Source organism: Trichosurus vulpecula, chromosome 7 (assembly GCF_011100635.1).
Source record: "Trichosurus vulpecula isolate mTriVul1 chromosome 7, mTriVul1.pri, whole genome shotgun sequence".
In the NCBI taxonomy this organism is placed as follows: Eukaryota; Metazoa; Chordata; class Mammalia; order Diprotodontia; family Phalangeridae; genus Trichosurus; species Trichosurus vulpecula.
This window is the reverse complement of record NC_050579.1, coordinates 269603678-269630279: the sequence shown is the minus strand read 5'-3', so window position 1 is coordinate 269630279 and position 26602 is coordinate 269603678. Positions and strand designations below refer to the sequence as shown.

Sequence of the window (26602 nt, the reverse complement as noted above, 5' to 3'; positions counted from 1 at the left end):
GGCAATTCCTGCACCTAGAATGCCCCTCATAGGGGCATCTCTGGAAATTCTACCCATTCTTCTAGATACAGCTCAACAAATGTCATCTCCTCCAAGAAGCCTTTCCTAACGGAAGTTTTTATACTCTCCCCCATATCTCAATGAGCACTTTCTACTCTTCTGAGGCTGTACTATGGTTAGTTGCTTGCGGGGTGTATTGATTGCTCCAGACTAGGTTATAATCTTCATAAAGGCAGGAAAGGTGTTTTATTTAGTTTTCTGTTCCACCCAGTGTATAGATTTATGTCCATAGTATTTAAGTGTTTTCTAAATTCAATTCACTATGAAGAATTAAAGCAGGGTTTCTTCAGCCATCTCTGAGTCATGCACCCGTATTCTGGTGAAGCCTATGAACTCCCTCTTAGAATGTTTTTAAATGCACAAAATAAAATACAGAAGAATAAAAAGGAAAACAGTTATATTGAAATGGAATTACAAATACACATGTATGTATACACACGTAGGAATATATATGTGTATAAATACATTCATACAAGTTCGTGGACTCCAGGTTTAAAGCTCCTGGGCTATTGATATTCCAAAGGGCTGCTCCTATCCCAGATCTTTGGTGGTGGCAGTGAATGAAGACCAGATGGCTACTTGGAGACATATTATTCCCTATTCTCCATCTGTTCCATGTCCTCAGGCTATGGACAGAGTCTCCATGGTGGGGAGTAGGGATGGGTGGTGTGGTCATAATGGCAGTACCTGAGCCAAGGATGGAAGGGGGAGAATAGGGGCAAGCTTTGTTATCTCCTGGGGACATGACTAGGTCAGGGAGACTCCTACACTCACCTCTGTAGTTGTCTCTCACCACATGAGTATCACAAGAAGCAGATTGTGTGATGAATTATCTTCAAATAATACCTTTCTACAACTCCATTTCAGGGTTTTAAAGGCTCCCAGCTCCCTCTCCCATGGTACAAGAGATCCCAGATGTTACTTCCTTTTCCAACTCTCTCTCCTTTAACTCTAAGCCCCAAACATTCCCCAAGGAAATGAGAGCAAAACTACTTGGGACCCTCTTCTCTAGGATCCTATGGGTTTCTAGATAACCCTGCCCTGACCTAGACATACAAGTTGCCTCACCCAAAGTAAAAAATTTTCAGATTGTAATAGGAGTACAGACTGTCATAGCATGGCATTGCTTCTTGTAGCCTGTTTTAGGGCAAGAGGAAGGTCTCCAAGGTCACCAGTTGGCTGGCCCCTTAACATGTTTCTTACTGGAGCACCTCCACCCCCTTCACCTTAAACGGGCTGGCTGCAGTCCCATTTAACTTTTAACCAGTGCAGAGATAATCTGCCTGGTGTCTAGTGACACTGAAACCCTGCTGGTGTTGCAGAGGGGCATGATATGGGGAAGAGAAAGCAGAAGCAGGGACTGGGGCTCAGGTTGATACCCAAGTTCTTTCCCCATTTATTTCTGTTCTCAAAGTTCTCTCTCTCTGTCTCCCTCCCTTTCTCTCTCTCTCTCTGTCTCTGTCTCTCTTTCTCTCTCTCTCTCTTTCTCTGTCTCTCTCTGTCTCTCTGTCTGTGTCTGTGTCTGTCTCTCTTTCTCTCTCTCTGTCTCTCTGTCTCTCTCTGTCTGTCTGTCTGTCTGTCTCTCTCTCTGTCTCTGTCTCTGTCTCTCTGTCTCTGACTCTCTGTCTCTGTCTCTGTCTCTCTGTCTCTGTCTCTGTCTCTGTCTCTCTCCCCCCCACCACTTCCAGCCAATGTCTTGTCACATGAGTACTAAGTTGAGCTTCAATCTGAAGTCCTCTGACTTCAAGTTCAGCACTTTGGCCATTGGTCCCTAGGGATCAAGTTCAAGGCCCTCATTTAACTGATAAGGAAATTGAATCCCACTTAGCCTGTAAATGACTGAGCCAAGCCTTAAGGCCCTATCACCTAACACTCAGTATAGTGTGTAATACTGGTCTTGGAGTCAAAAAGAGCTGGGTTCAAACCCCACCTTACACAGTTATTATTTCTATAACTTTGAGAAAATCACTGAAATATTTTGATCATCAGTTTTCTCATCTGTAAAATGGATAGCCCTTACCTCACAGGTCGTTTTTAAGATAAAACAAAATACTTGCATAAATCACTTTGCATAGCTTAAAGTATTCTATAAATCTGGAATATTGTTAGAATGACCTGATGTTTAAAAAAATCTAAAAAAAAATCTTAGAAAAATCTAAATCAGATAGGAAGGGGAAGAGGCATTCTGGTATAATGAAAGAGAAAATAAGATTGGAAGACTTAGGAATTCTCTTGTTTGCAGTATTATGCAATGTAGTACAGTTTGCAGTCTTTGGGTACAGGTGGAATATAGATCAAGAGAAGGTGAGGGAGAGTGTTTAGTGCTTCATAGTGGCTACCTGTGTAATGATCCATTATGGCTTGTGGGTTGCATTCAGTCCTGGGGAAGCCTGACCTCTAGTTAGGGAGATCAGGTTCCCTCTTCTCACATTCTTCAGCTCTTTACTCCCCCACTCCTGTGTCTAAGAGAAAATGTGCAAATGTGGCTTAGAGCTGGCCGCTTCCCTCCGGGGGAAGTAAAATGGCATTCAATGTAGAAGCATGAATTAGATATAAGACAGGCAGTTGATTCCTACACAGAAACAAAAATGCTAAGCATGGAAGAATCAAAGCATGCAGTAATAGAATGATTGAAACAGAATTCAGCAACTTAACTATAGATACAGTTGATTGGGAGGCTAATAGTCAAGTCTTATCAGCAGATAAAGTAGTTTTATGAGACTGATACTCAGCCATTTTACACTTTAAGTTGGCTTACTAATGTATTAATTTTTTTCAATATTGTTTATCTCTTCTTTGATTTTTAGAATATCTATTTTTTTGTGTTTATTTGGGATTTTGAAATGTATTGTTCTTCTAGGTTTTTTAAGTTATGTCTAATTCATTTATTTTTCCTGTTGCATTTTTGTTTATGAAACTATACAGAGATATAAACTTTACCTTCAGGACTGCTTTGACTGCACTGCACAAGTTTTTGGCATGTTGCTTTATTGTTTTCATTTTATTTGATGAAATTATCTACTGTTGCTAAAAGAAATCTAGAAAATGGACCAGACTGACTCTTGATGGAAAAATGCAAGAAAAAGAAATGGCCAGTCATATGCCCATGCCAGGCCAGTGTAGGAAGACAGACAGAGAAGTCTATGGATATGCAAGACAGGGTCCAGGCAAGGGCACAGCCCATATGGAGCACTCCAGCACAGGGAGAGGCTGTGCACCTGGGCAAGAGGAGGTCTGAGACCATAGCTGGCACCCCCAGATCCAGATGAGGCCACCCTGACAGAAATAGGTGCTGACTAGCAGCTTAGTTACCCTGCCTCTGAGTCACAGATCCAAGCCAGACTGAGATTACCTGCACCCAGGGATGACTTTAAGCAGTATACGAAGAGGGGAATGGGTTCAGAAGCAAGAAGTAGCAATGTAGCTCAGGCATTAGGAGCAGAACTGGGTTTCATTTCCAGTTTCTAGCCCAGTCTGAAGTCTGCAGAAGAACAACTAGAGCAAGAATGCCAGACCAAGGGAGAGCTTGTCATTCTTTACTCAGCTTCCCATCTGACTTCCCATGGTGGTTGACTCCAATATCTGTCTTTTATTGTTCATATCCAAACCTGGGTTAGGAACTCAGAACTCAGACTGGGGGAAAGGAAGGAAGAGAAGCCATCAGACTTTGCCTGGGATCAGTCCACTTTGAGATCACTGAAAGGTTATGGATCCTCAGCTTGAGCAGGTCTTGAGACCTTGGATCAACACAGCACTCGATACCCCAAGAAATCAGCAACAAGTATTGCCCAGATAGTCCCTCCAGAAGCCTACAGACTTCATCAAGTCAAAAGTCAGGAAGTTAGGAAGGAAATTTAAAAAAAGAATTCAAGCATGTAATCTCACGACACAAACTCAGAAAAAAGGCTCCAAATAAATATACAAGCAAAGACTCAAAGAAAAACACAACATGGGCACAAATTCAACTAGAATTGCTGAATCATGAAGTAAGAGTTTATAAAAAAGAGTTTAAAATTTTTTTAAATCAATGAATGTAATTAAAAGGGGGGAAAATTGGAAAATAAAGGTGAGCTGTTGAAGAAAACATTGCAAAGAGAATTAACAACTTGGCACAAAATGTGTAAAACCTTGGCCGAGTGACTGAAAATTCCAAGTGTATTTCTAGAACAAGCAGCTCCACCAATATCATATTAATGTACTTGTTTCCTATATGAAGGGAATTATGATTTTCACATTAATTGATATGATATGTGTAACTAATATACTCATAATTTAGATTTCTCAGGAGACTCCGGCTCGGGAGTCAGTCTTTTGGTGCAGCTTGAAATGATCAATCAAACCCTTGACAATGCTCTCCCAATCGCCACGTTCCTTTGCCTGTGTACATTAAGTGAAGTGAATCAGATTGTAGAACCTGTTCCAATCACAGAACTGTGGTCCTGCACGCCACTAAGTAATGACCTCCCAAGTACTCGAAACAATACTATTCCCACTGGACTCCATAATATCTGTATTGTGGACTTGTGGGTTTTCCATGGGAAACCATTTAAGCCCTGGAAATGATTGTTTTTAATCCACATACCCACTCATGATATGAGCTGTGCTTTTACTCCAGCTTAGAGAGCATTCCTCACTCTGAAACTGATTAATTAAACCACGACTTGATACCTGGCACTCTTGTCTCTATGCCTGCTTTGTGTGGCTTCAAGTATTCCCAGGTTAGAGACTGACTTAGTAAAATCCTGTTAGCATCAGTTGGTTTCAGAAGTTTTTTAAGGGGTATAGAAGTGAAACATTTTTAAGGGATATGGAAGTGAAACTTTGAGCCCTCCAGTACTAGGGAGAAGGGGCCAGCAGACCTTTTCCCAGAGTCCCAACTTGCCTTCTCTGGCAGGTGTGACACTCCAACTCTCCCTCCATTATGGGCCTAGGCTTTGATCAAGACTATTTCTCATTGGGAGGAATGCTTTTCTTGATCTGGACCACTTTGCTAAAGCCTGGTCATTTTCTTTCTGGTTTTTGACACCCTGATTGGCTTTTGCATGCATCTTTTCTCTTATAAATGCATGTTCCACTATGGACTGTGCTTTTTTCTCTTCTCTTTTATAATGCATGTCTTGCTATGGACTGCAGTTTTTAGTTCTGCACGGGTTAAATTTTATTTGTGTAAAAATAGCTTACTCAGTTGGTTTTGTGTGCTAATTGGCGGAGGTTGAAATTAATATTTTAATTGTGCAATTAGAGCTGTGGAATGTTTGCTTCTGTAATTCAAGTGAATGGCTAGCACAGTGTGGATTATTTGTATTTTGCGTATTTGTGTTGTTATATCCCTTTTTAGTGTATTTGTATACTGTATATACTTATTAGTTAAGTGATATTATTATCTTTAAAGTGTTTACTTTTTAAAATGGGACAGTTGTGTGCTAAAGGCAAGAAGAAAGTTACAGCAATTCCTGTTGAATGAACACGTGCCTTTCGAATGTATAAGAAATATGGCCTTTACTGTCCCTCATATTTCCAGGATTGGGTTGATTTAACTGGTGATGACCCTAAATTTTGCTGGCCTCCTTGGGGCAGCTTTGATTAGACCAAATCAGAGTATTTAAGGCAGAAAATGATGAAGAAGGAAACAGCCTTTTGAATGGGACAGCTATAATAAATGGTACTGAACTGGTCTGAATTAGAATCAGTGAAAGAAAGGATTAAATCATGTGAAAATCTACTGTTTAATAACCCACAAACTACCCAGGTACCTAAAATATACCCACCTTTACCAAAAGACCCCGCTAGTTCCCCGGCTTCTATGTTCCCTTTCAAAGTGCAAGCCAATATTTGCCCAGGAAAAACCCTCGAGGACAGTAGCTTGATCAAGACCTGTGACTTCAAGCCCTGGCAGTGTGGAGAACTCCAGGCTATTGCCAAGGAGTATCCTTCCCCAGGGAGGACCCCATAGGCTTTGCTGAGCAGTTCTGATTCACCCTATATTCATACAGACCCAGGTATGTGGATCTGTATCAACTCATGGTTGCCTTGGTCTGGAAGGGTAGGCTAAGAATTGGTGTCAACAGGCCAGCTGGGAAGACCTGGAGGAGGATCTTAAGATAGATTGAGACTTGGAGGGCTGAGTTAAAGAGCATTACCTACTCACCCAAGCTATGGGTGAAAAGCTCCTTGAGGCGATACCCCTTGTATTCCCCTGTTGATTTAACAAACCAGGGTCCTGGGGAATCTGTCTATCGGTTTTATGACAGACTGGCCCAAGCTTTTGATGTCTATTCTGGTCTCTAGTAAGATAGAGCAGTAGAACAAGTTCGGTTTCTTTCCTACTTTGTTAATAATCTTCACCTGTCCATCTCTAAACAAATTAAGCTGACTTCTTTTGATTGGCAGCTCTCTGTCTCCTTGAGACACAGCTGGCAGTTATTCTAGCAGAGGAGGATGAAATTAGTAAAAGGGGACTTGAGAAGCAAAAAGGAAATTTTTCCTTGCAGCTCTCTGCAGCATCTGCAGCCCAGTCCTCACCATTCCCAGCCCATTTCTTGCTGAAGGGGAAGCCCCATTGTACCATCAAAATCAATCAGGTGCTTGTGATTCATGCATATAAGCTGTGCTTTTACTCCAGCTTAGAGAGCATTCTTCACTCTTAAATAGATTAATTAAACTGTATTTGATTACTGGCACTCTTGTCTCTAGACCTGCTTTGTGTGGATCCAAGAATTCCTAGTTTAGAGACTGGCCAAGTAAAATTCTATTAACACCTACATTGATCAATTCCAGTATTGACTGTTCTTTTCTAATATTTTGTCATCTGTTGTTTTGATGTTCATTTCTCTTCATATGGCTAGTGATAGATTTAATTTCATCTTTGAAAATTGTTACATATCTTGACCACATAAGTGTTTGAGAATATCTCTTAGTCTTACAAATTTGTTGGAAGACTAAGACAATGCTCTCTATGTATTGAATATATAAGGCATATATGCAATTTGTAAGAGAATTTTCTATAGATCTTAAATATGAAACTTCCATCTGATATGTGACAATTAAAATCTTCTCCATTCATTAGCTTCTATTTTTAATTGTAGCCGAGTTTCTTTTGTCCATGCAAAATCTTATAAATTTTACATAATCAAAATTGTCTCTTTTGTCTTTTAAGATCATCTCTGTTCCTCTGTTTGGTCATGAATTCTGCTTTCTAAATGCAATTGTGAAAGTAACCTCCTACTTTTATTTTTTTTGTTTTTGTTCTGATTGACTCTGCTTGGAGCTTGTAGTGGTATATGGTGCAAGAAACTAGTCTAAATGTGTTTTCTACCAATCTGTTTCCTAATTTTGCCCAAAGTTCCTATTTACCCAAATCTTAACATTATTATAGAAGTTATTATCATTATTTTACCCAAACCTGTGAGTTTTATAGGGAGTCATGATTATGAAGCTCCTTCTATTTACATAGGTCAGCAGCTGTTCTGTAAAGATTTAGAAAGTTTCCTAGGGAACTGAAAAGTCAAGCCTAAGGAATCATAACTAGTGTCCATCAGAGATGAGATCTGAATTAAAGTTATATTGATGCCAATGCTGGCCTTCTATTCATTAGCTCACACTGCCTCTTAGAACCTCATTGCTATGTCTCAGTATATGACACACATATATTCTATAATATGAGGTTGGTAATACCAGCTGTATAATTTTGGAAAAGTTGCTACCCATTTTTGTTCTTCTGTTTCACTGCAGAACAGTCAATAGTCTATAAATATTTGGTAAATGTCTACTATTTGCCAGTCACTGTGCTAAGCACTGAAGATTGGAATATTAAACTAATCTCGAAGTCTCTTCCACAGAGAGTGTTTGATGGTTATTTCAGAAATAAAGCATTTTGAAGCCACACTTAAATTCACTGTAATTCATATTTATCTTGTCTCTTTCCAAGAACTATTAGACTTGAACCCTATCAGAGTTATGGCTACGCGCGCGTGCGCACACACACACACACACACACACACACACACACACACACACACACACTATGGCTAGTTGTATGTTATGTTTCCCCTACCCTTTAAAGGACCTAGTGAGAGAGCTCTTTCCAAGATTGGGGTCCTGTTTGTCTTTTCTACTCTGTGAAAGCAGGGCCTAGGGGTAGAGTCAGGAGGGAAAAGGAAATATTTGGTTCCTAAGTGGAGAGGTACTACCTTCTTCATCTCTCCAGTTACTAATAGATTCATAGACTGTTAAACAGAAATGAATCTTAGAGATCCTATTGACCTTAGAGATCATGTAAGTCAACTCCTTCAGAAGATAAATGAGGAGACTAAGTCCCAGAAAAAGGAAGTAGGTTGCTGAAAGTCATACAGCAAAACTATGAAAGAATACGGATTAGACCTACACTCTTTTGAGTCTTAGCCCGGGTTTTTTGCCTCCTTAACACATCATCTTCTTTTTCCAAATCCTCTGAGCTGATCTCAGTGACTACACCAGACTCTGAACACAAAAAGTTTATTATAAAACAAAGATGGAGTAATATGTGAAGATGGCTCATTCATCATAGAACTGGGGAAGCTCCTTCCCTGAGATGATTTCCTGTTTGGTGCCAGCAGCTGTGATGGTGACCAAATAGATGACCCCTCCACTGGAGCCATCCCTGCCCATGGCCAGAGCAATAGCTATAAAGAGATTTGAACAGGCAGGGAAGAGGCAGGTTTATCCTGGTTCAAGACCCTCTTGTCTCTCTCTCTCCAGGGTATCCATCCCTTTGGGAGGTTTATCCCCTTATCTCTCCCTAAGGACCACTGTTCTCATCCTAATTTTCCCCCTCCCCTTCCCCAAGGTATAGTTACCATTAGTAGCGAATTGTCGGCACTCCTCAGGGGACATGCCTGGTTTATAGGCGGCATCCACGTAGCCATAAATGTAGGTGCTCCCAGAGCCCCCTATAGCAAAAGGCTGTTGAGTCAGCATCCCTTCTATGGTCCCGTACACCTGGGATAAGGTAATCAAGAAGTAAGATGATGATGATGATGACGATGATGATGATGATGACGACTAACGTTTATACAGCACGTAACATGTGCCAGGCGCTGTGCTGAGCACTTTACAATTGTTATCTTATTGGATCTTCACAACAACCTGGGCAAGTAGGTGGTATTATGCCCATTTAACAGATGGGGAAACCGAGGCAAAAGTGGTTAGGTCACTTGCCCAGGGTCACACCATTAGTAAATTTCTGAGGTCAGATTTGAACTCAGGTTTTCCTGACTACAGTTTTCCTGTTTTTTAGTCCCATAGGAGTCCCCTAAGTCTTAGATTCCCCACTTCAAGCCTCATACTGAAACCACACATTAACCTACAGCAACAGTAGCTCTGGGCCTCATTGACAGGATGATTTGTGACCCCCCCCGGCTAATTATAGGGGAGGGTCTCACCTGGCCTCCTTGGTACGGATCCCAGCCAGCTACCATCAAATGGGCAGAAAGCTCTTCCCGATACTTGTAAGTGATATTCCTCACTATGTTTGCAGCAGACAAAACAAGGGGGGGTTCTTCTAGCTCCATCCTAGGGAGATTGACAGTCATTGTTCCCTGAAGTACTACACTCCCGTCCCTCTCTCAAATCCTCATGGACCCAACATAAAAACCTACACCTATAATACTCCAAACCCCAATTTCACTACACTTTTGATTTTTCTCTATCCCTCCTTTGTTATCTGCTTCCCCTTCTCCAGCCCAGCAGAAACTACAAATTCCTTCAATGGGGGCTAGAGTCCTTCTCATGGTGTCTAAAGAGGTCTATATCTTCCCCACAATTTCACTCACTCAGCTACCCACCCATCAGTCTCTTTACTCTGTGTGTGTTAAGTAGCAATGGGGTAGGGAAATATAATGAAGAAAGAGATTATTTAGTTGCAGTAGTTTGGGTGGGGAGTATATGAAGAAGAGAATAAAAGGTCCCAAGACCACTCCTGACTCATACCCATGAAGCTCTAGCTGGTAAGTGGCCATGTCAGCTATGGCCTGGGCATCAGCAGCTGAACCAGACAGTGCGCAATAGATTCGTTGGTGCAGAGGGGCCAGCTTGTTAAACACTCGGTTCACCACAGCTGCTCTGAATGGTGTTGAAAGGAGATAAGGGAGAGGGTATTAAGGAAGAGACATGAGGAATAAAGACCTGATTCTTATTTGCTCATCCTTTCTAGTTATGGTTTTCAATTATCCTGGAGTTATCACTCTTAGTAAAGATATCCTCCACTACAGGATCTCTATTTTACTTAAGTATATCCTAATCTAGAGTCCTTATCCCTTTAAATTTCCTTCCACAGTTGGCTTCCAATTTCTTATTATACCTGCCCCTGGTTTGTTATTCATGTTGACCCCCATCTATTCCAAAACTAAGTCCACAAAGCTCCTTATGCCTGGGCTAGGCAACATGCCTGTTTAGGGAGAGCCCCCTAATCCCTTAACCTCCCCTGATACTTACCCTGCAGAAACTCGGGAATCAGAACCCACCACGACACCACCATCAAACTCCACTGCCATTATAGTTGTCTAGAGAAACATAGACTTTTAGAGTGTTAAAGATGAAAGGGACCTTTGCCCTCTCTTCCTCATTTTACAGGTTACAGGAAACAGACACCCCAAAGTTGTTACAAGTTTGACTGGTGGCAAAACTGGAATTGGAACCAAGGGATCTGACTTCCAATATACAATTCTTTGTATTATGCCCCAGTCCTTTACATGGCAGGGAGGAGGTATCTCAACCCAGCTAAGGGTCAGAGCCTTTCCCTAAACCAGGACCTTAGTGCCTAAGTCTTAGATTCTCCCCAAGTGATATCCTTCCCTACCACAGGGAAAAGAATATTGGGAAAATCCCAGGGACCACCTGTTACCTTTTTGGGGAGGGAAGGTTGTGATACGTGGGACTGAAGGAAGATTGTGGGCAGCTTTACAGGCCTGGTTGTTCCCATATTGAAGTGACCTCCCATATAAAAAGTTGGAATGTGAGATTTTTTTGTATCTAGATATGGTACAGTACTAGCTAAGGGGGTGACCATGAATTTGTTAAATGGGAATTGTTGCTTGGCTTCACTCAATAAGTTTGGATGATTCTCATGGGAAGCTCTAAGGATGGTGAAGTGGGGGTTAGGTATTTAGGAACGTGGCATTAGGACACTTTTTTTTAACTGAAGAGATATAGTTAAGCAGATTTTGATAAAAAGGAAAATAGATTTCTCTGGTATCCAGAAGAGAAATCTTGAGTTCCAAAAAAGCTGGAGTCTATGGTCTGAACCTACTTAGAACATTATATACTTATGCTTGACTGGTTTGTAAATATCTGTTTTCCTTCTTCCTTCCTTCCTTCCTTCCTTCCTTCCTTCCTTCCTTCCTTCCTTCCACAAAACCTTAAAACCAGTTCACTTAGAAGCTCATGAATAGGTCGCTGCCAAAGCTCCACTTAATGGCTGCATTTTGGGCCTTCCTGGCTTAGAGTGAATGTTAATGGTAACTGTTTCTCTTTGGAACAGCAATCCTGAGAGTCTTCCCTTCCCAGCTTTATTTTTTTTCCCTTTTTTTCTAATTAAAGGGGCCATCCCTTGACTCACTTCTTAAAGAAGCCTATTCACTGAATGGGCATTACCTCACTTTAAGTCAGTACATGAAAAGGCCTTAGCTGAAAAGGGCCAGAGTTTCCCATTGCATCCTGGGTCATCTCCAGTCATCCTGTTGAATATCAGGTTGCTAGATCCAGATGGTTCTGGAGGAGAAAGTGAGGCTGGTGACCTTGCCCAGCCCTCCCTCACTCAAATCAAAGTCAAGTGCAAGTCAGGTTGTCATTTCCCTAATGTCAGGTCCTCTTTGAGAACGAAGGACAAACACAACAACAAATATCCTTACTATCCTTGCTGCCTGAAGTAAAACTAACTACTTCTGTATTCCAGATGACTGTCCTAATGACTTATGGTGACCTTCTCAAACCAGACCACTCACTATTCACAACTTACTGTCCCAGTCTTATCTCATACTATTGTCCCTTAAGAACTTATTCTTTACAGATACATTTACCAGTTGTCCAACATGATTCAGTGGACCTGAGTCCAATCTCAGGTCTGCTACTAAATAGCTGTGTGATCTTGGGCTAATCATTTCAACTCTTTGATCCTCAGTCTCCCCAAATATAGATAAAAGTCCCTTCTGATCCTATGTTCTGCACTTTCTTACCTCGATGCCTTTGTTCATGTCTTTCCCTGTAATGCCTTCTCTCTTCCTCCATTTAAATCCTGCCCCTTTTTCTTGACCCAACTCAATGAATGTCATCTCCTCCAGAAATTTTTTCACCGGATCACCTCTTTCCCTCCTCTGAACTGTAGTTTCTAGGTAGATATTGTGTAGTGTAATCCTCACTAGACTGCAAAATCCACAAAGGTGGTGACCATGTGTGACTTTCTTCATTACTTCACCTAGTGCATCAGGGTTTACACACGTGCTGATCAAATGTCTGCTGAATTCATTCGATCATGCAGAGGCAAGAGGTGGCCCTACCTTCCTTGGTCCTTGGTGTCCTACAGAGCTGTGCCTATCTCATTCCTTGAGTCATGGCAGTGAGTACAGGTCAGTTGTCTGCTGCCACTCTACTTCCTCTTGCCCGTCTTCCTTAGGCAATCAGCTTATGGGCTAAGTCGCCAGAGAAGGCTTGTGTGGTGTGATTAGCATGGTCACTCCTGAACTAAGGATGAAGATTGCCTGGGGCACCATCAGACCAGAGGTACTTCCCCACTTGCCCCTAAAGCTATCCCTCTCCCCATGAATGCTTCCGGAAGCAGTGTATATGATGAATTGCTCGTTCTTAAAAAAAAAATCTTTTCCATCACTCCTTTCGATCACTCTTTCACTCACCCCCCCCCCCCATAATCCAAGAAACTACGGGACTCCTTCCTGGAGTCTAAGTTCTTCTCCTCGCTTCCCCCAAATCCGCTACCCCACTCCTGCCAAGTCTGCCCAGGGAAACGAAAGCGAAAGGGCTTGGAAGTCGCTTCTCCCCTCGCCTCTGCAGCGCAGTGTGGACGCCCCTCTTCGGCCTCCTCCGGCGGCCTTTAGAGTTCATCCGCACTCTACACCCCTACACTACCTTTTCCAAAGTGAGACTTTTCCTCCTACCGTGGGCTGACTGAGGAAAGGTGGTGAAGGGTTGCTTCCACGTGTATCCTCCGGCTCAGTCCCTGAAGCCGGGCTTCCAGACCGTAGCCCCACTCCATCCCTCTTTGCTGTCCCTCGAGCCTCTTACCCCAGTATGGACTTCTCCGACTCCGGGAAGGTCCCCAAAATAAGAGCTCTCCTGCATCCTGCCAGAGCTGTGCATTGCTCCTCTCCGCCTCCGGGCACTGCTTTTTGACTAGGGATAGTGAGCCAGCTCCGCCCATCCTCGCTCGGCTTCCCTCCAGGGGGCGCCTCCGTGGTATTGGGCTGAGGTACAGTCCAGCTCCTAACCTGTTTAGGGCTGATCTGCTCGGTGACGGGTGACGCTACAGCCCGTGCGAGGGCCAGTTGGAGGGAGTGATTCTTCTGAGCCAAGAACTGAGCAACCTGGGGGACTGAGGTTGTGGTTGGAGGAGTGGGGCTAGGGGAGGGGCAGGGCAGCTTCCTTTCCCCATTTATTTCAAGTCTTGGACCCAGTAATCTCCTGGGTCGGGCGCTTTTGGCAGGGGCGAATTAAACTAACCACGGTAGCTTTCGGTTTCTTTTCCTGGAAACGGCTTCTCTTCTCGCTGCGGATCATCCTGGCCCTTTTCTTTGCCTGAGGTTATCTGAGACTGGCGGCGGCCAGCCCCTTCCTCTCTCTATTCTTACCCTTGTCTTCTCAGGACCCAGAGTCTGACACTCCCTGGACTCAGACCCTTAGCTAAAGGGCGGAGAGACACAGAGGAACCCAGCTCAGGACCCCGGACAGCGCCCCGCCCATGGCTGGCTCTCGATTTCTGGGGTCCCTCCAAAGCCCCAGAACTCTTTCTGGGGGTCCATGGGCGCTGCTGCTGCTGTTGCTCATTGATTGGGGGCTGCTCCGTCCGGCACTGCCTCAGCTCCTGCTCTTTCTCCTGCCATCTGGACCTCCCCTGCTCCGGCTCTGGGTGGTCGGCCTGGGCCGTTGGGGAATGTTGTGGCTGGGGGTACGCTGGACCACTAACCAGGAAGGGGTCGGCGCTAAAAGCTGGAGGACTACGCTGGGGACTCTGACAGCAGCGCTGGGGTTGGCGCTGCCCGGGCTCGCCTCCTTCAGAGCTCTAGGAGTGGGGGAGGCTCCGAGCGGTGGAGGTGGGGCCGGACTGCTGCACTGGGGGAGCCGGTTCGACGCTTTCGCTCTCAGCTATGCCGTGGCACTGCCGGCACTTGTCCTGTGGCAGATACTTGGAATTCTTTGGGTGCCCCTGGGTTCCACGGGCTCAGGGTCCATCCTGCACCGGCTGCTGGGCTTCCTGGGCCCAGAACTGCGTCGCTTCCCACTAGTGATGTTCTTCCTCCTGTTGTCCTGTCTAGGTGAGGAGAGGGAGGATGCAAGGGACTGGGCAAATTTGGGAGAATTGAAGATTATGGACGGTGTCAGGGGGACACGAGAGAGGTTCGGGGGCAGAACTTCATGGCCAGAACGTCTGACTCCAAATCTAGTGGTCTTGCCTTTACACCACAACTGCCTAGAAGTCAGGAGACCTGAGTTCTAGTGCTGTGTGTGAGCCGTAGGATTTTGGGAAATTCCTCTTACCTCTCTGGGCTTCTGTCTCAAATGTGGGGTTGGACTGTGTAATCTCGTAGGGACCTAACATAGGAGGTCTAACATCCTACGATTTGTGAAAACAGTGAGAGGTTTGGGGTGTAACTGTGTGATAAAGGTGACTCTTCAGATGAGGGGATTGTCTATCTCTGTACCGGGGAAGATGGGGATGTAGTCCAGTTGGAAGTTCTCAACCTTGATATAGTAAACCTCCAAGAAGCATCTATTGGTTGATTAATTGTCACTCTCTCCTTCCCTGATGCTACTTCATCACCTCCAGGAGAGATGGCTGTCCCATTCTTCACTGGTCGCTTCACAGACTGGATCCTACAGGATGAAGCAGCAGCTATTTTCACCCAAAACATTGCTCTCATGTCGATCCTCACGCTAGCCAGGTCTGGGAACTGGGTTTGGAAACTCAGAGAATGGGGAACTAGGGAACTGAGGAAGCTGGAAGCTAGCTCTGCACTCTGGGCAGGTTGATAAACCAGAAGACTCCCTCACCCCCAAATATTAAGCCTCCTAGTAATCCTCCTTCCTTCTTCTCATTTATTCCCAGTGCTTTGTTAGAGCTCTTTGGTGATGGAATTTATAAGTACTCAATGGGCAAGGCCCACAGCAACCTTCAGGGACAAGTGTTCCGGGCTGTGCTTTCCCAGGAGATTGACTTTTTTCAACAGAACCAAACAGGTGAGTCCTTGTACCCTCACATAAGATATTCTTATGCTCCTTTCTGTCTGTTCCTTTACAGTAAAAAGCAACAAACCTTCAGTAAGCACTGGCTTTATTCAGAGTGGTGCTGGGAGACAGAAAATTTAGGCTAGACCCAGTCTCAATCCTTTTGGAGCTTATTGTCTAATGGGGAAGACAGGCCACTCACTACAGCAATTTGAACATGAGATCTGTGTGACTTCTCGGTTGAAAGTCAGGAAGATCTGGATTTCAATTTAGCACCAACCACTTACTGACTGCATAACCCTGGGCAAGTCTTTTAACTTTTGTTTCTTCATCTGTAAATAGAGAGGGTTGGAGAAGAAGAGAGAGTTGCTGTGTTCTTAGTTCCCTTCCAGTTGTAAATCTTTGATGCTGTCATCTGTATCCAAATTGGGCTGATGTTGGGGCAGCTTCAAATAAGGCTTCTCAGATTCTGATTTTTTCATAAGGGAAAAGACCCATCTCTAATGCATGTTAAAAATGCCTCTTTTTAGGGGTAGCTAGGTGGTGCAGAGAATAGAGCACTGGCCCAGAAGTCAGGAGGACCTGAGTTCAAATATGACCTCAGACACTTGACACCTACTAGTGTGTGATCTTGGGGAAGTCACTTAACCCCAATTGCCTTGCCTTCCCCCCTCAAAAAAGCTCTTTTTGTGGGGCAAGGCTTCTAATGCGGGAAATGGTGGGGAGCAAGGTGCTATCTGTAACCTTTGCTTCCATATTTCTGCTTTTAGATTTTTGAATGCAATAGTTGATTGAAGGTATGGATTTAGGGAGAATATGTAATTAAAATGCTTCTTAATCTACTCTTTGCTAACAAAGGGAGATGATGGAGGATCTGATCCATTATGACGTTGCCATGGAGCAGGGCCCTTTGAGCTCAAGTGTATACTTACCTGTGTAGTTCTATTTAAGAAGATGGAGGAGATCTTTTTGGCTGGTCAGAAGGGTGGAAGCAAAAAATTGTTAAGAAGTAACTAAGCTTACCTAGGTATACAGGATAGTTTGCCAATAAATATTTATTAAGCACCTACTATGTGTTAGGTGGGGCAGCTAGGTGGTGCAGTAGATGGAGTCCCAGGCCTGGAGTCAGGAAAACCTGAGTTCAAATCCAGCCTCACACACTTGCCAACTGTGTGACTCTGGAGGAGTCACTTAACCCTATTTACCTCAGTTTCTTCATCTGTAAAATGAGCTGGAGAAGGAAATAGCAAACCACCTGGTATCTTTGCCCAGAAAACCCCAAATAGGCTCATAAATAGTTGGACACAACAAACCAACAAAACAACAATGATGTACAAGCACTGTGAATACAAAAAAGGGAAAGGACAGCTCCTTCCCTGAACAAGTTTATAAAGTAATGAAGGAATGCAACATTCCGAAATGAAGCTTAAAAGCAGTGGGAGCAGAGGGGTAATACCCAGCTCAAGGGCATGATGGAGAAATCCAGAAGAGTGAAATGCAGCTGGGATGCAAATGGTGGCTGACCTGGGTGCCTTCCTTAAATGGAATCTCTGGGAGAAGCTCTCCACTTTCCAATCAGAGGGAGAAAGGGGTCCCAGGGGCAGAGGGTGCTGATGCACTGTGAATTTCAGGGCTGAAGTGATTTTGCACTCTGTTCCCAGTGATAGAGATATCCTGGGGAGGGCATCTGGGTGGAATAGTAGTGGACTAATATGGGTAAAGGTATTCCCATGGAGTTATACCTCTAAAATGCCTGGCCAGTAGGAGGAGGATGACTTAGGGTAATTTTCCCAAGTGAAAATCAAGGGTTTTCTGATGAAGGAATTTATAACTTTTCTTCTAAAGATTCTACATATGAATTCTAGCTCAGATTCTATAGAGGAGGAGGAAAGAAAATTCCAGTTCCTAACATGTGTGTGTGTGTGTGTGTGTGTGTGTGTGTTTGTGTAGCCTTCATTATGAATGTACAGGGTGTCCCCACAGTCTGTACACATAGGAAAACTGATGGCAACGCAATCATTGAGTTCATGTGAATCTTGCAAAGCGCTTCAACCTTTGCATCACAAATGATGGAAATCATATTAAAGATGCTATGTTAATATTCCAATTAAATAAAATGTGGTCAAAAATTTTATTTCATTTCTTGAAAATATGCATTTTTGCCTATGTGTCCAGATTTTGGGAACACCCTGTAGTATGTATAATATATATACATGCATATACATTTATATTTTCTGCACCAATGTCAATTTCGGGTGCTGCTTGAAGTTACAAAACTCTAAGAAGCAAGTACGTTCCTATGCATAGTGTAAGAAAGGTCAGAAGCAGACACTGAGATGAATCGTGTCCATCGTAGTTTAAGGGACCCTATAGCATCTAAGGGACAGAACACTAATACACTAGCTACAATACACAATATCAGACGATAAGCATAATAGAACGCTATGGGGAAGAAAAATGCTCCTGGCAATCTGAGGGATAAGAGAAAATCAAGGTGGGCTTCTTGGTAGAGATAACCCTGGAGCTGAGCTTGAAAAAACGTTTAGGAATTCCCAGGCGGAGGTGGGGAAAGAGGGCATTCGAGGAATGAGGAGCAAAAGCATGTCAGCATGAGAGCACAGTTTATGAGAATAGGGAGCACAGATTGTATGGAAGAGAGTATTATGAAGTGAGTGAAAGGGTAGGGAGGATTGGGGAGGACCTTGAATGACTGAAGGAGGAATATGAATAGTGTTTAGGTAACAATAGGGAATTTCTGAAGACTTGTGCAGAGAACTTGACATAATAAAATCTATGCATAAGAATGATTCTTCTGGCAGCAATATGAAGGATAGATTGGAAGGAGAAGAGAGCAGGGGCAAAAAGCCTCTTGCAATATTCCAAGTGGGTGGCTATAGGGGGAAGGTCTATCCCAGGGTGGTGGCAGTGGGAACAGATCTCCCCCGCCCCACTCCTCTCTTTCCTTATGTCTTTTATACAACCCTATACAGTATGCATCATACTTTCTTTGGGCTTTTTAAGCCAAAGATCAGAAAGGACACACTCCTATATATCCCATCTACAAAAATTATTAATCCTACAGTCCCTTTATTCTCAGAACCTGAGAGATTTGCCTCCTAACACTTTTTCTGTGCCCCCATATAGTCCTAATGACTTGCCACATTTAGAATTTGATCCCTTGGCCCTCTGGCTCCATGACTGTACAGCAGGCACCACTAGATCCCCAAGGAGAACTGTGCAGCTGTGATCCCACTACAGCACCCAACCTCACACACCCCTCTGCAGTCTTCTTGGGGCCCCATAAGCCCTTTAGGGGCTCTTAGACAGTGCCTGAACTAATGAGCCCCTACCCTCATTCCAAAATTTTCCCAGACATTTTCCTACCAGCTTCAGCCCCTCTTCATGTTTTCTTTTCCCTCCCAACTGCTCCAGACCCCCAACTCTTGCCAGGCCCTCAACTTTCCTTCCTCCTCCTTAGGTGCTATCACCTCTCGGGTGTCAGAGGACACAGCCATGCTGAGTGAGTCCCTGAGTAAGGAGCTAAACCTTCTCTTGTGGTACTTGTTTCGAGGACTGTGTCTGCTGGGACTTATGCTCTGGGGGTCCCCAACACTCACCCTGGTCACACTTTTTGCTTTGCCTGTGCTCTTCTTTGTGCCCAAGGAACTGGGCAAGTGGCGTGAGGTAAGTCTAGGGAAACCCTCTTCTCCAGCATCTCTCCTCAACTTTGGCTCTACTTTCATGAATCCCAGTCTGTTCTTTACACTTCGCTTTGAGGAGCTTAGTTCCTCTGGCCCTCCTTTATCCCCTGTACTGGAAAACACTATAGGGTGTTTTAAATTCCTTTTTAAAAGGTCCCATGGCTAATCAGCTGTTTACACTGGAGCTTACACTGGAATTCACACTTCCAAACTCCCCAAGCAGTGCTCTTGGGACTATCTTCCTACACTTCCTCCCTTTTCCAGGAAAGCCCTGGAGATGTCCAACTACTCCCTGATATTGTCCCCTTCTGTGGCCTGGGGACATAGAGAATAGTCAGACCCACAGGGCTACCTTCCCTATTCTTTCACACCATCAATTTTATACAGTCATGGAAATGTACTAAGAAAATCCTCTCTGCACTATGTTACTACCTTCTGTCCCCATAGTCTCTGGCAGTCCAAGTGCAGACATCCTTGGCAGACTCGAGCCAGGTGGCTGTGGAGGCACTGTCTGCTATGCCCACAGTCAGAAGCTTTGCCAATGAGGAAGGAGAGGCACGGAGGTTTGCCCATCAGCTACAGAAGACACAGAAACTTAACCAGAAGGAGGCACTGGCCTATGCTGTCAGCATGTGGGCCACCGATGTAAGTATCTGGGGATAGAGTGCCCACTTACTAGCCTAGGACTTCTAGACCCCAGGCCCCATCCAGGGACTCCAGGCCCCAATTTCCCGGTTTAAAACCCTGAGGTAAAACTCCCATTCTCATGATTGGCCGCGAAGCTTTTCCCCTTATGTGAGGTTCTAATACTCGCCTTCACCAAGAGGGTCCAGAGCATTACCTCCCTTACAGGGAGATAACTCGTCTTTCTACTCTGGCTTCCTTCTTTCCCCAGCCCCCATGGGTGCCGTGAGGTCCTTGCCTCTTGCCTCTCCCTTTCCTGGGACTTCTCAGGCACCAGGGTGCGCGGAGGGGGGTTTGGGGATAAGGGAACACATTTCTTGTTTATTGGGCACAGACAGCGGGAGTGCAGAGAAGGTCCTTAGTTCCTTCCCTAGACCCCCCGCCTATGGCACCTAACACTCTGTGACTATACCTGATGTTCCCGCGCCATTATTTCCATGAGTACGGCATAGATATACTTACAGTCCTCCGCTACCCCCGACTCGTACTCTCTGATCTATCCCCGGCTCTTAGGACTCCTGCTGAAGGTGGGAACTCTGTACATGGGGGGAAAGATGGCGACCGATGGCCATGTGAATAGAGGAGACCTTGTGTCCTTTGTCCTTTACCAGATCCAGTTTACCACGGCTGTTAAGGTGAGACCCCTGTCGACCGTTGCTCCTTATTCTTCCTCTCATCACTTCCAGCATCCTCTTTCCAGCTCTCCTGTCAGATATCCCAGACAACACATGACATCCCCTTACCCTCCTCATAGCTCATCCCTCTTCCTCCAGGTGCTGCTCTCCACTATTCCCAGCGTACAGAAGGCTGTGGGATCCTCAGAGAAGATCTTTGAGTACTTAGATCGGATACCTCAATGCCCTTCCAGCGGTCCCCTGGCACCTCATAACCTGCATGGCCTTGTAGAGTTCCAAGATGTATTCTTTGCTTACCCCAGCCACCCAGATGTCTTGGTCCTCCAGGTAACACATCTTCCTTCTCACACTACATTTCTTTCAACTGTCACCCTATCAGATGCCCTCTGGGATATTACCCTTCCTCAACTCATCTCTCTTCTTCCCTAGGCTTGATGAGATACTTATACTTCAGGTACCAACTTAACCTGCCCCAGTTTTTCCAGGCAAGGAAGAGAAAGGATCGGAGATAACCCAGTTACAGGGTCATCCCAAACTTACAGATCAGTTTGAGTGTCTCAAGGAAGCTATTAAAAAACTCTCTCTCAGAGGTGTCCTCACTTTCCCCCTACTCTGTCAGTGGGGACTGAGATCTTGTTTTTCCTCTCAACTCTCTTCTATTCTCCTTTCTTTTTCCACCTCTCTTTCATACAGAAATTACACTAGCCCTGTCTCATGATGTGAGGATGTCCCTGTATGAATGTATGTATGTATGTATGTATGTATGTATGTATGTATGTATATATGTATATATGTGGTGGCAGTATGTGTGTGTGTGTGTACCTGCTTGGCCAGGGGATAGGCACTCTCTATCTCCCTCCTGATGCCTTCCATTTCTTGTTCCTCTAGGGAGTGAAATTCACTCTGTACCCTGGGAAAGTGACAGCTCTAGTGGGGCCCAATGGGGCTGGGAAGAGCTCAGTGGCTGCATTGCTGCAGAATCTGTATCAGCCCACAGGGGGCCAGCTGCTGCTGGATGGAAAGCCATTGCCCCAATACCAGCATCAATACCTGCACTCACAGGTGAGGTTGGAGGACAACCTAGGTCAGAATACCCTTGGGAGAATGGGTCAATGAAGTAATGAAGAAGAGAAAGAAGGGCAGGCAGAGTTCCAGGTACTAGCCTAGCAGCATCCTTGTTGTTGGGTGTGATAGAGATGAGGAATTTATTATGAGGAATGAGAATACCCAAGCCTTGATCTGAGCTCCCTTTTCTCCTCCCTTTACCTTCCCTGGCTCATCCCAGGTGGCTGCAGTGTCACAAGAGCCACAGCTGTTTGGTCGGAATCTATGTGAAAACATAGCCTACGGGCTGGGCCAGAAGCCAGAGCTGGAGGAGATCATGAAGGCTGCCAGGGAGGCTGGAGCTCACAGTTTCATCTCTCAGTTGCCCCAGGGCTACTATACAGGTACCACGAATATTCATTCACCAAGTAGACAAATCCCTTCACTACCAACACCTGGCTTATTCCATTTCATCTTTAACTTGACCCTATATCAAAAATAGGTAAGGAATAAGTGAATCAATGAAAAAGCATTTAGTCAATACTGGAGGAAGCAAACAAGGAAAAGAGAACAATCATTTTACTAAGTGCCTACTATGTGCCAGGCACTCTGCTATGTGCTTTACAAATGTTATCTTATTTGATCTCCACAACAACCATGGGTGGTGGGTGCTATTATGATCTCCATTTTTGCTATTGAGGAAACTGAGGCAGGGTTGCCAGGGTCTCACAGCTAGTTAAGTGTCTGAGGCCTTATCTGAGCTCAGGTCTTCCTGACTCCATGCCTAGCCTCCATCCCGTATGCTACCTAGCTGCCTCAAAAATATAAATGTTCAAATCCAGTCTCAGACACTTACTAAATCTGTGACACTGGACAAGTCACTTAAACCCTGTTTGCCTCAGTTTCCTTATCTGTTACATGGGGATAATAATGGCACCCACCTCCCAGAGTTGCTGGGAGATCAAATGAAATAATAATTGTAAAAGTCTTAGCATGGCACATAGTAAGTGCTATATAAAGGTTAGCTATTGTTTTTAAGTGCTATGTGTCAAGCATGAGCTAAGTGCTTGGGATACAAATCCCAAGGTAAGAAAGTCCCTGCCCTCAACTACCTTATATTCTATTAAAGGAAGGCAACACTTATAGGTGAGTAGAAGCCAAGAAAAAAGACTTTTAGTCTGTAGAATCTTAGGGATGATGAATAATCCATAGAACAGTCTTTTTAGAAGCAATGGTACTATTGATAGGATGACTGTACCCAAAGCAAGAAGTGGAAAGGGAAGGTCAGTGGCAGGGTCCATGGTAAGATATCCAGATGGATGAGCAGATGGTCTATGGAACATGGTTTGGGGCTGACTAGATATAGTGGGCTAGATGCATTTGCTCACTTTGATTCAAGAGCCTAGACATTTCAGACTTCTGCCTTCTAGGGCAGGATTTACAAAGATGGGTGGATGAAGGCCTTTGGAATCTCATTCCTTGGTTTCCATGGACTCTCACAGAATGTCTACCATCCCATTACTTTGTTGAGCAGCTAGTCTTAGCCCTATATACCCCCCCCTTAGTCCAAGGGAGAAAGCATATGTTTTTGTGTGGCTGTAATGGTCCTGCTCTCAATGCATTTGATTCTCTCTTCAGAGATAGGAGAGTCTGGGAGCCAGCTGTCAGGTGGTCAGAGGCAAGCGGTGGCCCTGGCTCGGGCTCTGATCCGGAACCCCCGGGTCCTCATCTTAGATGATGCCACCAGTGCCCTGGATACAGACAACCAGTTAAGGGTGAGACAGCAACCTCTCCAACTCTCCTAACTCCCAAATCCTTAAAACTGAAGGCAACCCTGGTGTACCCAGATAATTTTCTATTTGAGAAAGCCTATACTATACAAATCTTCTAGATAAAATCCTTAAATTTCATTTCTTTTCCTTTTTTTCCATTTATTGCCATCATCATCATCATCATTAGTACAACCAAAAATCCTTGATTAACCACAGAACTATGCCTAGGGATGTGCTGGGTTTGCTCTTCTTTCCTAGCGCTCACAGGATTCTTGCAGCCAGTTCTTTGGGATGGGAGGGCAGTAAAGGGTCACTGTGGATGAGACAGTTAAAACCAATGACAGCAATGATATGGTTTGTGCATGAGGCTTTCTGAACTAATAACAGCACCTGTCCCTTCTCCCTACAGGTGGAGCAACTAGTGTATGAGGCCCCCAGGAGGGCCTCTCAGGCAGTGTTACTCATCACCCAGCATCTCAGCTCTGTGGAAAGGGCTGATCATATACTCTTCCTGGAGGATGGGGTCATTCAGGAGAGTGGGACCCATAGGCAGCTCATGGAGCTAAGAGGCCGATACTGGACCATGGTGGAAGGCACAGGTGGGAACTCAGATCCTCAGGAATGAGGGACATACTCCAATTCCCATTATGGGAGAAGCTTCTTCTCTCAGCTCCTGAAGTTGGAAGGACAGAGGAAGAGTTTCAGACTCGTTTTTGCCACATGATATGATTTGGCAGTTCCAGAAACAGTTTCCACACCACGATTATACTCCTACTAGTTATGTTGACATCATCAACATCCATTCCTTTGGTTTAAGGTTTTCTACTTGTGGCTCCCCTTTTAAATTACAAGTGCTAGTGGAGGGAAAGGCAAAGAAGCCTTTGATAGGAACAACTTAGTGGGAATTCATTCATTCTTTGAACAAGCATTTATTAAGCACCAACTTTGTGCCTGCACTGTTCTAGGCACTGAAGAAATGAAGGCAGAAGCAAAACACTCCCTGGCCCCAAGGAAATTATCTTTTACTACTGCCTAGTTTTAGAGCTTGCCAAGGATGGATAACAACAGTAGTTATCAGTCATAGTTTATAGAGCCAGAGTTCAAGGTCTTTGAGTTGAAAGGGCACAGAAAGTGAAGAATAAAGTTACCAGAAAGGTTGACTGGGATGTCTCCATATACACTGTGGTGATAGGGGCATTGCAGGATAAATTCTCTATTCAGCTGACACAGAAGGATTGTAGAAATGGTTGATGCTGAGAATAAACTTGGTATTTTCTTAAGTTTTCTGTTTCTTCTGTTTTTCCAGTTGCTAAAGCTCAGGGCCTCTGCAGCTGTTCTCCTAGATGCCATGCCAACTAAGTAATGGAATCACCAACTCACCTTTTCTGGTCCCCTTTCTCCTGGTCTCCTAAACAAGTGTGGCTAGAAGTATACAGGTGGAGTCAGAAGATTTGGGGGTTCAAATTTTTGTTATTTGCCAGTTGTGTAACCTTGGGCAAGTCACTTAGACTCTTTGAGCCCCCTTCCTCTCTTTCATTTTCAATCTATATCCATTGGTGTCTTTCCTGATATCTAGAAATAAGTCCAGATCTCCATTCCTTAAATTCTGCCATGCCCTAAAGCTGTTCTCCACTATCTCTCCTCCATTTAATGTCCAAATTCCTATTAAAAATCTTCTGCACTCACTAACTCCATCTCCTCCCCTATCACTCCCTTCTCGTTTCATGTCATTTGGTTTCTGTTCTCCCCATCATTCAGATGAAACTGTTCCCTCCAAGGTTAACAAAGATCATCGAATGACTAACACCAATGCAATTTTCTGAGTTATCCTTTTAATTGAATTTTCTCTTGTTTTTGACACTGTTGACAAGTTCCTCCTAGATACATACTCATCTGTATTTTCAAGACGTTGCTCTTTCCTAGTTCTCCTCCTACCTAGCTGACCAATTTTTCTGAGTTTCCTTTGCTGGGTCATCAATCTTGTCTTGCCACCTAAGCATGACTCTCCCCTAAATCTATTCAGGACCCTTTCTTCTTCTTTTTTCTGGATTCAGTTATCTCATCAGCTACCTACCATCATCTCTCTCATGAGCTCCAGTCTCCCATCTTTAACTGTCTGCACATCTCCAATTCAATTGTTCCACAGGCACCTCAACCTACCTCTCTCCCAAACTTTCCTATTACTATTGAGGGGTCCATCATCCTTGTAGTCACCCAGATTTGTCACCAACCTCAGTCACCCATGAAGCTTCAATCTCTCAATCATTCCATCAGTTGTCAACTCCGGTTGTGTGTGTCTCTACAACATTTCTCACATGTACCCTTTTTTCTTCAAGTCATTAGACTAGTTCCAGCCTTTCTCCCTTTCATTCCCAGGCTATTGCAACAGTCTTCTAATTAGTCTCTCTGCCTCCACTATCTTGTTTCTACAATCCATGCTCCTCACAACTGTTAAAATAATCTCAAGGCATAGAGTTGACTATTACCTTCCCCATTCCCAATCCTGATCTAAAAAAAGTATTCATTGGTTTCCTATTGCCTCTAGAATAAAATAAAAAGTCCCCCATTTGACATTTATGGTCCCTCACAAAAGGGCATTAATTGCCTTTTCAAGACATTTCATTTTACTTCCTTCCAGCTACTCCACATTTCAGGAAAACTTGTCCTTTTGTTGTTCCTTGAACTTGGTAGTGAATTTTACATGTCCAGGACTATGCACAAGCTGTCCCTCCATATTTGGAAACCATTCCTTCTTCATTTGAGACTTTTTGCTTTCTTTAAGTTTCAGTTTGGGATTCATTTTCTCTGACAGATGTTCCTAATTTCACTTGTTCCCTCTTTACCTTTGCAAATTATATTTGCTTATCTGTTTATATGTTTCATACCAAGGAGACAGTAAGCTTCTGGAGGAAGGAGACTGTTTTCAGTTTTGTATCTGTATCTCCAGAAAAGAACCTTGCACATGTATTTAGGAACTTGTCTCTCAAACTACACAGAGACTTTGTATTGGTTCTATCTTCATTTGAAAGGGGCAAGAATGTGGTTATATGGGGGAGAAGAGAGACCTCGTCCCCTAAGCTTAGTATATCTCTGCCTTTTCCTCATCCACACATCTCCATAGCAGAAAAAATTAGGATTTGAAAAATGGGGAACTTTGAATCCCAGGGCTGTTTGGTAGTTATTAGACAAATAACCACTGCCTGGTTTATAGTCTAGCCTTCAGAAATTAAAATTGAAAAGGATATGGAATGCTCACCATAAGCAAGGCTGAGGTCTT

At 44.1% G+C, this 26602-nt stretch overlaps 2 protein-coding genes across 2 annotated transcripts; one reads left to right on the top strand and one right to left on the bottom strand.

Annotated features, from left to right (window-relative positions):
* Nucleotides 1-8537: 8537 nt before the first annotated feature.
* Nucleotides 8538-13440, bottom strand: LOC118857039 (proteasome subunit beta type-9-like). The gene is made up of 6 exons (XM_036767631.1): nt 13333-13440; nt 10531-10598; nt 10027-10158; nt 9480-9609; nt 8895-9036; nt 8538-8720 (listed from the first exon to the last, which is right to left on the bottom strand). Exons 1-6 carry the CDS (start codon nt 13405-13407, stop codon nt 8593-8595), a joined length of 675 nt encoding a protein of 224 aa, XP_036623526.1. The 5' UTR covers nt 13408-13440; the 3' UTR covers nt 8538-8592.
* Nucleotides 13441-13731: 291 nt separating this feature from the next.
* On the top strand, nt 13732-24611 carry LOC118858253 (antigen peptide transporter 1-like). Its single transcript, XM_036768739.1, has 11 exons — nt 13732-14579; nt 15092-15206; nt 15371-15501; nt 18968-19173; nt 19638-19835; nt 20486-20509; nt 20648-20836; nt 21398-21571; nt 21795-21957; nt 23192-23328; nt 23735-24611. Exons 1-11 carry the CDS (start codon nt 14006-14008, stop codon nt 23948-23950), a joined length of 2127 nt encoding a protein of 708 aa, XP_036624634.1. The 5' UTR covers nt 13732-14005; the 3' UTR covers nt 23951-24611.
* The last annotated feature ends 1991 nt before the right edge of the window (nt 24612-26602 follow it).

Bases quoted from the DNA above. Each gene is read 5' to 3' on its own strand.
- LOC118858253 (XM_036768739.1), top strand. From the start codon at position 14,006: ATGGCTGGCTCTCGATTTCTGGGGTCCCTCCAAAGCCCCAGAACTCTT. The intron at 15,207-15,370 runs GTCTGGGAACTG...ATTTATTCCCAG, and splicing joins TCGATCCTCACGCTAGCCAG to TGCTTTGTTAGAGCTCTTTG. The intron at 15,502-18,967 runs GTGAGTCCTTGT...CCTCCTCCTTAG, and splicing joins TTTTCAACAGAACCAAACAG to GTGCTATCACCTCTCGGGTG.
- LOC118857039 (XM_036767631.1), bottom strand. From the start codon at position 13,407: ATGCACAGCTCTGGCAGGATGCAGGAGAGCTCTTATTTTGGGGACCTT. The intron at 10,159-10,530 runs GTAAGTATCAGG...AACACCATTCAG, and splicing joins GATTCCCGAGTTTCTGCAGG to AGCAGCTGTGGTGAACCGAG. The intron at 9,037-9,479 runs GTGAGACCCTCC...ACCTTATCCCAG, and splicing joins ATCCGTACCAAGGAGGCCAG to GTGTACGGGACCATAGAAGG.